The 14,537-nt window shown below is 37.6% G+C and overlaps 1 protein-coding gene across 2 annotated transcripts; it reads right to left on the bottom strand.

Annotated features, from left to right (window-relative positions):
- Positions 1–2,875: 2,875 nt before the first annotated feature.
- LOC144654886 (uncharacterized) lies at positions 2,876–9,205 on the bottom strand. Of its 2 annotated transcripts, none has more exons than XM_078515128.1 (6): positions 9,038–9,205; positions 7,738–7,799; positions 6,773–7,058; positions 5,914–6,041; positions 5,356–5,405; positions 2,876–4,294 (listed from the first exon to the last, which is right to left on the bottom strand). In XM_078515128.1, the coding sequence occupies exons 3-6, from the start codon at positions 6,957–6,959 to the stop codon at positions 4,156–4,158; spliced, it is 504 nt and encodes a 167-aa protein (XP_078371254.1). In that variant the 5' UTR covers positions 6,960–7,058; positions 7,738–7,799; positions 9,038–9,205; the 3' UTR covers positions 2,876–4,155. The 2 variants fall into 2 exon arrangements, with proteins under 2 accessions (XP_078371254.1, XP_078371255.1); XM_078515129.1 differs by having other exon boundaries at positions 6,773–7,055.
- Positions 9,206–14,537: the final 5,332 nt, after the last annotated feature.

Below are 14,537 nucleotides of genomic sequence, written 5' to 3'. Positions count from 1 at the left end.
ATTCTGAAATAAAATAAAAATTTTACTGTTCAGATCTACAACTTTGGATATGTGTTATAAAGACATCTACTACGATAGGGCTTCCTGTGGTACTAGTAAACGATGTTATGACTGAAGAATGAATTTCTCAAAATTGTGCTATAAAAAAAAACCACTTTAATTTGGCCATTTTGGTCATTAGCTTTCAGCCATCAACTTACATTCTAAATTCTTAATGATCATATTTCATTTCTTTTGAGGAAGACTTAATACTTTTATTTTGCGTAATTTCATTATTTTTGAGGAAGACTTAATACTTTTTTTGCGTAATTTCATTATTTTTGAGGAAGACTTTAAAATACTTTTATTTTACGTAATTCCGGTTCATTTAAATTGCCTGTAGAAGATCTAAATGTAGTTAATTTATAAATGCGATGACAAAACTAATGGCATTGACTGCGGAAGATATAACATTCATATTTGAAAACCCCACATGGAAATAAGAAAATCAACGTCGTACTGAATTGGCAGTATTTCTTGTGAATCAAAAATCAGCATTTTAAGGCTCAGCAAAGGGGCTTTCAGTTTTCAAAAAATACATTGAAATTTTTTCTTCTGTTCTAATCCTCCTCTTCTGCATAATCTGTTTGTATTCTGCATATAGCCTGTATAGCTTATTTAACATGTTTATTTTGTACGCCTTTGCCAGTATTCACTTTGTACTTTTTGTTCTGTTGTTTTCAGTAATTGATGTGTCTTGTCTGTTTTTGTACGTGTCAGTGAGAAACACGATAGCCTATGCTTCTTTGGTCACTGAGCACATTTTATTTGGGCTCTCATTATTGTTATATTTTCCTTCTTTTAATAAATGTATTTTCTGTAAATAGTGTGTAATAGTGTTGATTTTTGTAAATAGTGTGAAATTATAAATATCTGAAATCTTACAGACCATAGAAATGGTGTCATAAAATGTTAAAAACTTAGTGGAACCACGAGTTGTTAGGCGAGTGGTTTCACTGCAAAGTTTTGGACATTTTGTGGGTCATTTTTTTGTTCTGCAAACAGGGAAATTACGGCGCTATGAAGTGCTTGATAGGTGTGTTACTACTGAGAATAATATGTGCATTGGGGAGCCGATATTTCACAATCGAACGTGTGTTTACGTTTTGTCGATTCAATATTTCCGTAATGAAAATATATGGCTCTTCGAAAGTAAAGATGACATTTTCTGTAACGTAAATTTGTCGCGTTTTGCGTCATTGATTGCAGCTTCAAAGAAAGCCGAAATTCTTGGAAATCTCAATAGGCTAATATTCCTAGTTGCCTTTTCATTATCCTCACTTTCAAAACGAGTCTTCATTCGAAACCTATTTATGAAAATGAGCGGTTTCACCTGCACGTGCGTTCATTTAACACAAATCACTTTTGCACTGACGAGGACTCGTTTTGAAACAGAGGCAGAATTGTGCTGGCAACCTTTTGTACCTTTGCAGACATAATTTTATGCGAAACTTTACCATTTTTCAGTTTGGTTTTTTCCTGCCAAAATGGCGCGAAATAGAGTGCATGGGAATCCTATGTCAATTATAAATCTCCGTAAAATTTCAGTTTGACCTATAAAACATTCATGTTCTCAACTTACATTTAACCCTATGCGAGTCGCATCTTTAGTTTAATACAGTTGTAAATCATGCAGGGTACTTCACTGGAAAAACTGAACCATTTACAGACTTGACTAAAGCTTTCGACAGTTAAAATTGTTCTACACTGTTTCCAACACATAGACATCGATCCGCAAATTTACATAAACATCTTCTAAGCCTGCCAAACAAGCAAATGATTTGCGATCTTCGTGGCTGAAGAAATGTGCCAAAATATTTGGTTCTGTTTGCTTCCAGGCCGCAACATGACCACAAACGTAACCGTGCCAAATTAAAGCCGAGAAAACATCTACCAGTGAAAATTGATGTACGTTACCTTTTTCTGCTATAATTTTCAACTTATTATCGCACAGATTTGGACTGACTTTTTGAGAAATGCGAAGATATTTTACACTTCAAGTCTTGTAACGAACAGTAAAAGCATGCAGGAAAGTTCGCCACTTCAGTAATATGTACCTTATTGTTACTTATTTTCGCGGGAACTTAATTTCGCGAAAATGGAACGGGCATATTTCGCGGGACTTAATTTTTGCGATTAGGCCAAAAAAATACGTCAAAACGATTAAAAATACGTCAGAAACGTTAGGAATAAATTTTCGCGGGTCTTTAATTTTGAGATATTTTCAAAATCGCGAAAATCGCAAAAAATTAAGTCCCGCGAAAAAAAATAACAATAAAGTATATCTCAAGGACCTCTTCTGTGTCAGGGACAATATCAAGAATTTGAGAGGCATTAAAAAGCTTGCTTAGAAGAACGTTGCGTGATGGACCATATACGCGCGTAGCTGCGATGGAAACAGTGGTTTTTGACATGTAACTGTAAAAAAAACCGAATTCTTTTTTATAATGGTCATCCATTTAGCTTTGAGATAACTAGTTTCCAGGCTTGCCACTGAAACAGAGGAAACAAGATCAGACCAGAGAAAAGTTAAGGAATTTTATTTTAAATCATTTTCAAGTAAACTCAGTCAACTCAAGGAAAACCTGAAATAATAACAACTTTGATTTTATATTTTAGTTTTAAAGTCTGGAAGAAGCATTTCAGGTCAATGTGATCTCAGGTTGCTACTATGTCTGAGACATTTTTTTTAAGTCGTTGTCAGGAAAATTTTATTTTTATCAGCTAGGAGGGAATTTTCGAAGGCTGATTTCTGTGGCAACCACGTTCCTGGGTCCCCATTTCCCTGTCCACCCTTCCTTTTCCCTTAGGCGTGCGCACACAATGAAGAACCAGCTTTATTGATTGATGTCCGTTTTTTATTGCTCATAATGATTTCAATCGTCTAGCTACAGTACAAATGGCTAATGTTCAACGAAATGAAGTATTTTCATTTCGTTGAATATTAGCCATTTGTATGTGTTTCACTGAAGCGAAGATAACAAGTAACAGTGCTTACTATTAAGCCAAAAAATAAACATTTTTGTTTAAAATTAAGTGTTTCGCCATGGAAATTTTGATGTAATAACATTAATTTAAGCTCTCTTTGAGGAAACCCTTGCGGTTGATAGGGTGACTGCTTTGGCAAATTGTAAGCACCTACGTTTTAATAATTAAGGCACTACGGCTATTCGCCTATTCACCAGTCGGTTTTATATATAAAACCGACTGGTGAATAGGCGAATAGCCGTAGTGCCTTAGATTAAATTTCGACCAAATGTCAGTTGTCAGTAAGGTTAAAACTAAATGAAAACCATTTCTTAGTTTAACTTTCATTTTTTGTTGAGATAACTCCCCGTTTCTCAATTTTTAGCCGAATTACAGATCTAGACAGTGTATGTGTGAAACAAACAAAACTGTTTCACACATACACTGTCTAGATCTGTAATTCGGCTGAAAATGTTCGCAAAATTGGCCATTCCTCTGTCTAAGGCTACGTTTACACGGACACGATTTCATTTGTAACCGCATCGAAAGCGATGCGGTTACGCCTTTCGTTTACACGGCACCGATCGAGACCACTACTGTAACCGGGTCGTTTTGAAAACGCTGTCAAAAGTGGAGCGTTTTCAAAACGATACGGTTTCGTTGTCGTGTAAACGGTCAAAAACGGCGAAACCGCATCGATTTGAAAACGGCCATGTATTTTGGCACGAACTGTCTGGCTTGCGAAGGGTAAACATGGTGAAACAAGCATAGAGAGCAGCGCTTGCTTATACAATCACATTCGAAAACAGTCGGAAAATCGTTAAATAGGCTCCGTGTAAATACTTCGAAACCGTGTCGTTTTCGATGCGGTTTCGAGGTCATGAAACCGTGTCGATTGATAACCGTGTCCGTGTAAACGTAGCCTAACTATGCTAGAATTATGCGCCTTTTGGCAAGAATAAAATGAAAACGATTTGTAACTCCTTCTATGTATACCCCGATTTCACATGCAGATCAAACGTGTTTCACACATACACATTTCGGTTTCTTCAGCTATCGTTTAATACTACAGTACAAAAATCACACTTTAGAAAGAAAAACTCCAAGGACATCACTAGCAATGAGAACTCTCTCAGCTCCAGGCTCTTCTCAGATGCAGGAGCACGTGTCGATAGTGGCGACCTCGACTCGACGCCCTCCGATGGAAACATAGGCCTGCCTTCTGGATGTCTTTTTAATACAGCGGACCTTCCGGAAAGTATCGAATATCTCCGGGACTGTGTACACCCTGCATAAAGAAATAACACGTCGTGAGCGTCCCATGATCAACAGCACATAAATACCGTACAAGGTCTTTTTATACAGGCTACCCCTGCTGGAAATTAAATTTTAATTAAGCCTTCCCCCTCCCCACTCCATTTATCCTCGTAACTTAACGTTTTTAAAGTTACTCGTCCATCACATTAACTTTTTGCTGTTACTTCTTTGTGAAAACTTGTAACTAAACAGCACTAAAACATTTAAAAGTCCAAGTTGTTTCTTGTATGTAATATATGTAACAATGTACCGCCGTACTGATATAAGGGTCTTAATAAGCCTCCTCTCTAAAAAGCCCCCTCGATCCTCTCTATAACCCCCCCCCCCCCACATTAAGCCCCCCTCAAAAGGTATTGAAAAGAAATAAGACCTAGAAGAGCATTTACGGTAGGGAAAAAAATACACCTTCAAGTGTGTTGTATTTTCTTCATTGTACAAGTTTGACCAAATGTCAATTATTTCTTTTGTGAAAGCCTTAGTTTTTTTATATCACCAGGTTCACAATGACCTCGATCTTCCACAATCCTAGCTATTGTGGTGTTGTTTTTGCTTATAGCAAGAGAAGAGTGCCTTTTATGGGGGATTCTCTTGCTTATAATTACGTCTTCTTTGTTTAGCATTGGCAGGCTGTTATTTTGGGGCTAATAGAGTTAATTCGATTTTGGGGCAATTTTTTAAGCCTGGTTTTCACTAGCGACGCAAGCACAAGCGCAAGGATAACAGCTCTTATTTCTCCGTGAAAAAGGCTTCGACTCAAGCAAAGGCACAAGCGCATTGCATTTGGATGCTCGTGGTTGCGATTGCGGCACAAGCACAAGGGTCAAAATTTGTCCCTTTGCGTGATCGCGCTTGTGTTTGCGCTTGTGCTTGCGTCGCTAGTGAAAACCAGGCTTTAAGCGACGCAGACATGGCTTTACAGCCTGATTTTAGCAAACAAATTCTCCTAACTGGACGCCAGATATTACGTAGCTTACTTTTTGAGAAATTACAAACTGATTTATAACTGACTACCGGTGATGTCAAGCTACTCACCAGCGTTTTGGACAGGGGTCTTTCGCAACACATTTACCCATATCGATAAGCTGAAAATAATTGAAGAGAAAAAAGTTGTCAATATCGTAACTTGAAATATTGAAAAGAAATTCAAGAAGCTAGTAAGATTTTCATGGAATGTAAACTTTGAAAAACAATATATATCTATCACATCAAAGTGAACAGTTTTATGTTTAATGTTAAGTTAAAAATGTAATACAGGCAGTGGAACCCCGATATAACGATATGCCAAGGGGGCAGTAAAATTATATCGTTATATCGAGGAATCGTTATATCGGGGTTCCGTCCCATACATTTTACTATTGCCGGGACATAACATATTCATCGTTATATCGGGAATATCGTTATATCGAAGATCGTTATATCGGGGTTCCAATGTATGTATATGAAATATATTCCAATATAAATCACTTGGAATAAAATGTTCGCAATCTGATCATGAATTGATGTTATTGTAGTGTAACAGGCTTGATACCCCCTTGACTCAGTTTCAATTTACGTGTAAAACTTCATTTGAAGATGTTTATGCATAGATACCTTGGTCCGGATAGCTTTGTTTCCTTTGGCATCGGTATACTCTTCAGGAAACGCTTCAAATGCTGACACTCGATAACAGTAAGGCGTCACACACGAGCAGTCTTCTATTATTTCAATGCTTCGTTTTCCTACGACAAGAAACAGGTTTTAAAAAATGCCATAATATAAACGATTTTAATTCATATAATGACGTGTTTTGGCTCATAGACGGCGCTCAGTACATTTCTTTTGATGTTTAATAGTTGACTGTTCTAAGAGTTTGGTAGCACGTCAATACAATGACCCCTAGTTGATTAATTACTTCATTCTCATTACACGTTTCTTTACAAATGTCTTGCTATTCCCGTCGGGGACTCAGATTTTTTTCTTTGTCCCACGCTCGTGTCATGTTGAATAATTTCTTCACTATTTATCACCGAGCTTAAAATCTACCATCTTTATTATTTACTACAAATTTGATGATTTCGACATTGCTGATCCTAGCAGTATGCAGGACGCGTGTCACTTATCAACCTAGTAAATGGCCTAGCTCACAGCGAGTCTCACGTAGCTCAGTTGGTTAGAGCACCCAACCGGTATCTGGGAGGCCATGGGTTCGATTCCCGTCGGGGACTCAGATTTTTTTCTTTGTCCCACGCTCGTGTCATGTAGAATAATTTCTTCACTATTTATCACCGAGCTTAAAATCTACCATCTTTATTATTTACTAATGTCTTGCTATTGTTAGAAGATATTGGTTGATGGTCACTGAATTTTGGAAATTAAAGCGTTTTTGGTAAGGGGTTCTCAGATTAGGCCTCGTTTTGAATCAGAGGCCAAAAGCAACATGTAAAAGTAGCAGATTGGGTTCTTTACGTACCATTAGGAGTGGATATTGCCGCTGTCCTGTTTTTAGTTGCCAAGCACTCCGTTTTTTCTCGGCACAGTCCCCCGCATGCTCCTACATCTACCGTGCGGCTATACGCAGTTCTCGGATAATAGGTGACCATGCGCGGTAGCCGCTGACAAGTGGAAGGCACCTTCTGGCAGGTCAGGACTTTTTCCATTTCCAATATGAATGTGCTATATAGCAGAACACGCTCTTCGATGATCTGATATGGGACACAATCACTGCTGGGCTTTCTGATCGCTTGGTTTGAATACTTCTAAAAAAAACCAAACATTAAAGGAGCTACGTCTCGGGGATTTTGCAGAATTTTGGTCTAAACTGAAATTAGTGGTAGGCATCTTATCCCATGAAAAACATTATCTTTGAACATCCCAAGGAAGATATAACCTAAATTTGCTGATAGAAATCAAGCTACAGCTATAAATATCGATTTTTTTGAAGACGCGCGGAAACAACTTGAAAAGTTAAGCCTTAAGTTTTTAAGTTACAATCCATTTCCATCCGAGCCATCCACAGCCAAAGACGCTTGCTAACAGTTTCAGTGCTCTAATAAAGCAATTGTTAATAAAAATGGATCATTATTTTTAGGTTTCCTACGAAACAAAAACAAATTTTGCCCGTTCAAAATTTCTGTTAAAATTCGTGGCAAAGCCTCTTTAACAAAAGGCAATTAGCAATAATTGGAGCGAGAAGATTATATATGCATCTGGAACCACTTGTGACTAGATAGCTAGCCTGTGTAACTGGCGCTTTTAGGAATAAAGGAGGGGAAAATCACAAAAGAAAAGTGAGAAAGGTAAAAGCGAGAAGGAAAGACAAAGAACTGACCTCCCCCCTCTCCTAATTTCTTACTTTTCTCCCCTAGCCTCCCCTCCCCCTCATAAAATCTGCTACCTAAGATGACGGAAAAGTAAAAACATATTTGAAATGTTTACCAAGGCATTTCCTGTTGCGCATTCACCGACATCAACTGTTATCTCATGCTTCGTGCTGATATCTATAATAATAAGACAAGCGGACCACAGAATGAAACAAAATTTTCGGATAAGCTACATTTAAATTTTAACACAAATTAACCTTTCTATAGGCCATTTCCGAGTTACCCTTTGCCTCTGTTTAAAGACGAGTCTGCGTGCAAAACCATTCAAATGAATTTGAGTTTGATTTGCATGACAATGGGGCTGAAGGTCAAACTCATTTTCATTTGGATGGTTTCGCACGTAGACTCGTTTTGAAGCAGAGGCAAATGGTAACTCGGAAATGGCTTATTCATAGTTTCCTCAGCGACAGCTACGTCAGGGTTACTGGTATAGTGAAAGTTCCCAAATATTAAGGCCTCGAAAGTACGTACTTAAAACAGTGAAATGGGAGCTGAGCATCAAAGTCCGTGAAATGTAGAGTTTCATCATTGATTTATAAAAGTGAGTTAATATGAACAAAGGATAAAAAATTAAAACAGAAATGTAACTCCAATGAATTTTTTTACTTTCGCGCTTCACGCACTAATTAGCTAGTAACGGATGAAGAGCCACAGCGTGGATACGCTGTCAATAAACCGTTTGCTTACATTACTTACTAACTTACTGATTTTTTGCCCACATTACCCGTCACGCGTAATAGGCCTTACCACGGTTTTCGACGAGGTAGAAATTACAGTGTTTGTATGGGAATCCGACGGCAAATATTTTGTACAAAAATTGAATTCTGGACAACTCATGAATTGTAAAGTTAAGATACTGGGTAAAATACTGGGTAAAAGATTTTATTTGCCGAGTTTGAAGGATGTAGCTGGGCTAGAAAGCGTTCAGTTACGTTTTTATTTTCACATACATTTGTCTATAATTTTTACCGCGAACCGCGTCAATCATGCGGAAAAAAATACTGGCAAATGTATGGAAAAATTAAAAACGTAAGTGAACTCTTTCTAGCCCAGCTACTTCCTTTAAACTCGGCAAATAAAATCTTTTGCCTAGTATCTTAACTTTACAATTCATAAGTTGTTCAGAATTCAATTTTGTACAAGATATTCGCCGTCGGATTCCTATACAAACACTGTAATTTCTACCCGCTTTGCCTACTCGTCAAGATGGCGTCGAAAACCGTGATAAGGTCTATATACTCCTTTGTTACCCTCTAAAAACGCGTGCAAATAGAATCACAATTCCAGGTAAAGTACAGATAAAAATTAATAGAAAAATACACTCACTTTCTAGTCTGTTACGCTTTTTTACTTACGGTATCCAATCACTCTGTGCTTTTGCTGACGAAAGCAAGTTACATCCTCCCCATGGGTGCTGTAAGCTATATCAATTGCAATAAAATATAAAACAAATTAAAACAATAAAATATAAAACAAGTTAAGGTGGGGTAACCCTTTAAAGGGCTGCGTCACGGGGAAAGTCTGCATGGATCTGAAATTCCATGGAAAACATTTTATTTTTCTTTCAAAAGATTGTTAATAAAGTGAATAAAAGTGTCAAATATCTCACCTGCATGTTGTTGGTTGTCCACTCCCCCCCCCCCCCGAACTCAATAGATTACCTTGAGCCTTCATTTGGTAACAGCAACTCAACTAAGCGAATTCAGCGTCATTTAGGCAAAATCGCTAATTTAATGAGATCGTAAGAGTCGCTTCATTTCAGCCAGCTTCAGCCAAGGCCAACAGTCACTATACACTGAGGGCATAAAGGAATTGTTAAATCTAGCCACATTTTTAGTTGCTGCTAAAAATGAAAGCCACAAGGTTCCCATATGAGCTAACAAACTGTAGCCAGTTCCCCAGTGATATATTTGTCTTTGTGCAAATAGTTTTTGCTCATCTTGATACATATAAGATAAAATTGGCATATATTAAAGATAACTGACGAAATTATCCGGAATTGTGTTATACACAAACCAAACTCGGCATCCTATAATCCAAATGTTAATTAACTCTCTGAATTGCTTCATTGTATGCACTGTTGAAACCATGTTAAGTTGAAGATCCCCGCCCCGAAACGAAACCGTTATACATAACATGGCCCAAAGAAAAGAATTTATGCGCCTACTGCACCAACAACTTATTGGACACTGCGAAAATTACCGGGGTAAGGAAATTTGTTTCAAAAGAATGAACGCACGCCAAACTTTAATAATCTGACAGAGAATTTTCTAAAAAAAAAAACACGTAGTACGAAAAATTTCCTAACGCAAAACATCTTGACATGATGAGAATAATTGGCGGATCGAAGCAAAATATTGCTATAGAACAGCGTCAGTTTTGCATTCTAGAATAGCCTTTCCTCATTATCATATATTCGATTGGGCTAGGTTACAATGCAGCATGAAATACATGGTTGTAATTTTCAAAATTTATTGGAAAACCCTATATTAGTCGGTTTTCGTACACAAAATTGTGAAAAGGAGGCTAAAAACTCTTTGAAATAAAAAAAATGCGTTGGCATAGATCGGAAAAGATCAGATAAGTATTCAATAAACCTCTTTTTTGTAATGCGAGTAGGTTGCAAACGAAATCGACTATTCATTTTCTGAAAGCTTTAAGCTGGGAAAAGGAAAGCAATACGACTTACCTTTCGCCTCGCAGAAAAAGGTAAAGGAGAGAAAGCCAGCGAAAAACACAACAAAAATTAGGGCACTCATGGTTGTTGTAGACCGAACTTGCGGCATTCAGACACGACTGAATGAGAAGAACTCTTAAACCCTGCCGAATTTAAAGCTACACAGCACTATTTTTTTAGGGAGATAGCTGTTGTTTTGACATCTCGAGCCGGCAAAGTTTAATCTACGTTTTTTTCGTACTCGGCAAGGTCACGCGCACGCGACGTTGTTTTGTTCACCGTTTTTTTTTTCGCCACGTAGGAGAGCTGTCGATTCGGTGTTTTTCCGTCATCGCTTAAAACAAGCAGTTCACTCGTTTCAACTAATATAACAGAGTTATACATTGAATTTGTATTCGATTGCCAGAAAAAAAAAACAGATCAGATCAACCGTGTTAGAAAGATTACCCAGTTTCTTCGCTGGTCAGGTGTTTCTCTTTTTGTTATAAAGGAATGTTTCTTTAAACAAGATAACAGAAGTGTATACCAAACACTTTAGTGCAAAATCTGGTCTCAAGGTTTTTTACTGCTTTAATTTTCTCAAATTACAGTGACAAAAATTGGGCGATCAGAAATTGTTGTTCAGGCAAGCTAATTCATTTGAAAAGAATCGCAGTTCGCTCGAAATACTGCATTTTCCACGGGTGTAGAAAAAGGTACTGACAAATACCAATTGTCTGGCCAGAAGATAAATATATAATTCCATGTCGGGAAGTACGAGGGTTTTTTCTAGAAATATCCGCTGTCTTTCCAATCCTGAAACATGAATACGAGCTCTCTATGTGTTTTTTGATATCTTTACCATTTAAAATAAGGGCTCTACTATCAAGCATGGCTGTTAAGTTTGCCAATCGACTCAAAAAGAAGAGAGAGAAAGTTCATGCATCTTAATGCTTTATCAACGTGGTAGATCTATTTATCGGGGATCTCAAAGAATTTAGACAAGAAGTGTCGTTTTACCCAAAGAAATCGTGCACGCGTGCTGTGGGTCTTTAGGTGTAAGATAACCTACTTGATACCGAACAATACATATGGCACAGGGCTGGTCGATTGAATTCAAAACAATATTGTACGGTGCAAAAAGGTCGCGTTATTTTTTTTCTTAAACGATGTCTGAGTAATGTGTAAAGGAAACCGAGACTCGGACACATATTAATATGTTTCTGTTATTCACGATTATCACCGGCGCCATTCTCGAGTGCCTGGGAGCAAGCCAATAGTGCTAAGAAATTAGGAATGATTGCAATTCCTTTTCACTTATTTTTTTTTTTTTTAAAAAAAATACATTCTGTCTAGTACTGTAGAACAAAAAACCTTGCAAAAAATCATTTTCAGGGATGAACTGCGTCAAGGCAACTGCTAAAAATGAAAGCCACAAGGTCCCCATATGAGCTAACAAACTACAACCAGTTCCCCAGTGATATCTTTGTACAAAATGGTTTTTGCTCATCTTGATACATATAAGATAAAATTGGCATAGAATATTAAAGAAAACTGAACGATGAAATTGTCCAGAATTGTGTTATACACAAACCAAACTCAGGATCCTATAATCCTATGTTAATTAACTCTATGAATTGCTTCATTGTATGCACTGTTGAAATTAAACCATGTTAAGTTGAAGATCCCCACCCCGCGAAACGAAACCTTGTGGAATCTGAGCCGTTTGACTTTTATATGCTATACATAACATGGCCTGATATAAAAGAATTTATGCGCCTACTGCACCAAAAAGTTATTGGACACTGCGAAAATTACCGGGGTAAGGAAATTTGTTTCAAAAGAATGAACGCACGCCAAAAATCTGACAGAGAATTTTCTACCAAAACGTCTTGATTGGAAATACACGGCCCCACAAGCTTAAAGCTTTAAAACCTCACCGTGTCTAAATAAAGGTAAAGGTAATTTGACATGATGAGAATAATTGGCGGATCGAAGCAAAATATTGTTATAAAAAAAGCCGTCAGTTTTGCATTCTAGAATGGCATTCCCTCATTAATATATATTCGCCTGGGGTAGGTTACAATGCAGCATGAAATACATGGTTGAAGCATTGCGAAAAGGGGGCTAGGTTGCAAACTAAATCGTCTATTCAATTTTTGAAAGCTTTAAGCGAGGAAAAGGAAAGTAATACGACTTACCTTTCGCCTCGCAGAAGGGAAAGGATAGAAAGCCTGCGAAGAAGACAACGAAAATTAGGGCACTCATGGTTGTTGCAGACCGAACTTGCGGTATTCAGACACGACTGAATGAGAAGAACTCTTAACCCCTGCCGAATTTAAAGCTGCACAGCACCATTTTTTTTAGGGAGATAGCTGTTGTTTTGACATCTCGAGCAAAGTTTAACTCTACGTTTTTTTCGTACTCGGCAAGGTTTCGCGCACGCGACGTTGTTTTGTTCACAGTTTTTTTTTTCGCCATGAAGAAGAGCTGTTGATTTGGTGTATTTCCATCATCGCTTTTAAGCGAGTTGACTGTTTGTTTTAAGAAACAAACAGTGAACTCGTTCCAACTAATATAACGGAGTTATACATTGAATTTGTATTCGATTGCCAGAAAAAAATGAGTTCAGATCAACCGTGTTAGAATGATTACCCAGTTTCTTCGCTGACAGGTCTTTAAAATGTTTTCTTTAAAAAGGAAACAAAGATTCTATAATATCAATAATAATATTATTGATATCACCGATTGTAGCTGGCGCCACTCAGCCCAGAATCGGAAATAACAGCCGATCAGGAATAAAAGTTTTTAAACAAACATCCATTCCAGTCAACGGTCCTTTTTCCAGCTGATACAAGATACTTATGGTAAGCAGAAGGTTTGTTTTGACACCTGGACCAAAGTTCAATTTAATTTTCTTATTTGGCAAAATCCAGGGAGAACTCTTTTCAAAACGAGTTTGTTGCTATCCTTCGCTGCGTTAAACAAATGCCCCAACAAGAAAGAGTAAAAACTGAAATAACAATGAAATCAATGGCCTGAGTTTTAATTCGATTGCCGATAAGTGGTGAGACCAGATCTATCGAAGAGACTCCCAAATTTCTTGCCGGACAACCCTCGCTTTTTTTTCGCTAAAACGGAATGTGTCGTCTAACAAACAATAGAAGAAATAACAACATTACATTGCTAATACCTGCCCAGGGGACAATGGCAAGACTTAAAACATCCCAATACTGTTTAGGCTTGGCCCAATATTTGTTTTCAGCTGATGTGATAAGGGCACAGAATGTTACCGATTACAAAAATAGTTTACGTGTCATATCTGGTCTTAAGACCTATTCAGTGGTTTTAATTCTTCTCAAAGGACTATGAGAAAAGTCAGGCAACGAGTAATTTTCGCTCTAGCGAGCTTAACCACGTGAATAAGGCAGTAATTCGCTCGGAATACTTCAAACTGATTTTTCCTTTTCCGTAAAAGGACCCAGAAACAATGTAACAAGTATAACCCTTTTGATATGTTTACATTTTGGTAGCGCCGTTTAGTCGAGCAATATCTGTTTCTTTCAAGTATTATTCAGTCCCCCAGAGCGCAATCTAAGGACTTTGTTTGTACCCAGCTATTATTTTCAAACACATCCCGCCACGCCACGCCCCGTCCCACTTACACTAACTAATTTTTTCACGTAATTCAAAGATAACGACTGCAATACCCAGCAAGAGGTTTGCCAATCGTTTCAAAAAGAACAAAGAAAAGTTCATAAAGGAGTTATCGGCAGTGTGGTGGTGTTTGATTCTTCCTCCTAAATCACAAATCTCAAAATTGTCATTTTCTTGCACGGTGCAAAAAGGTTGCTTTTAGACTGTTTATAAAAACTTTGTCTGAAACGCCGCCTGAGCGCAGGAAATCTAAAATCGGTACTGATAACAATATTATTCTTGTTGACAATTATCATTGCAGCCACTTTTGTCTGGCTAGAAGATTAATATATATGAATGCCAAGTCGGGAAGTACGAGTTTTTTTTTTCTAAAAGTATCAGTCTTTCGAATCCTGGAACATGAATACGAGCTCTCTACGTGTTTTTGATATTTTCACCATTTGAAATATGGGCTCTACCATCAGGCATGGCTGTTAAGTTTGCCAATCGACTCAAAAAGAAGAGATTCATGCATCTAAATGCTTTATCAACGTGGTAGATCT

The sequence above is a fragment of the Oculina patagonica genome, chromosome 5 (genome assembly GCF_052425735.1).
Source record: "Oculina patagonica isolate OP01 chromosome 5, crgOcupat, whole genome shotgun sequence".
In the NCBI taxonomy this organism is placed as follows: domain Eukaryota; kingdom Metazoa; phylum Cnidaria; class Anthozoa; order Scleractinia; family Oculinidae; genus Oculina; species Oculina patagonica.
Note: the sequence above shows the minus strand (reverse complement) of the source record. Positions and strands in the feature narration are given on the sequence as shown.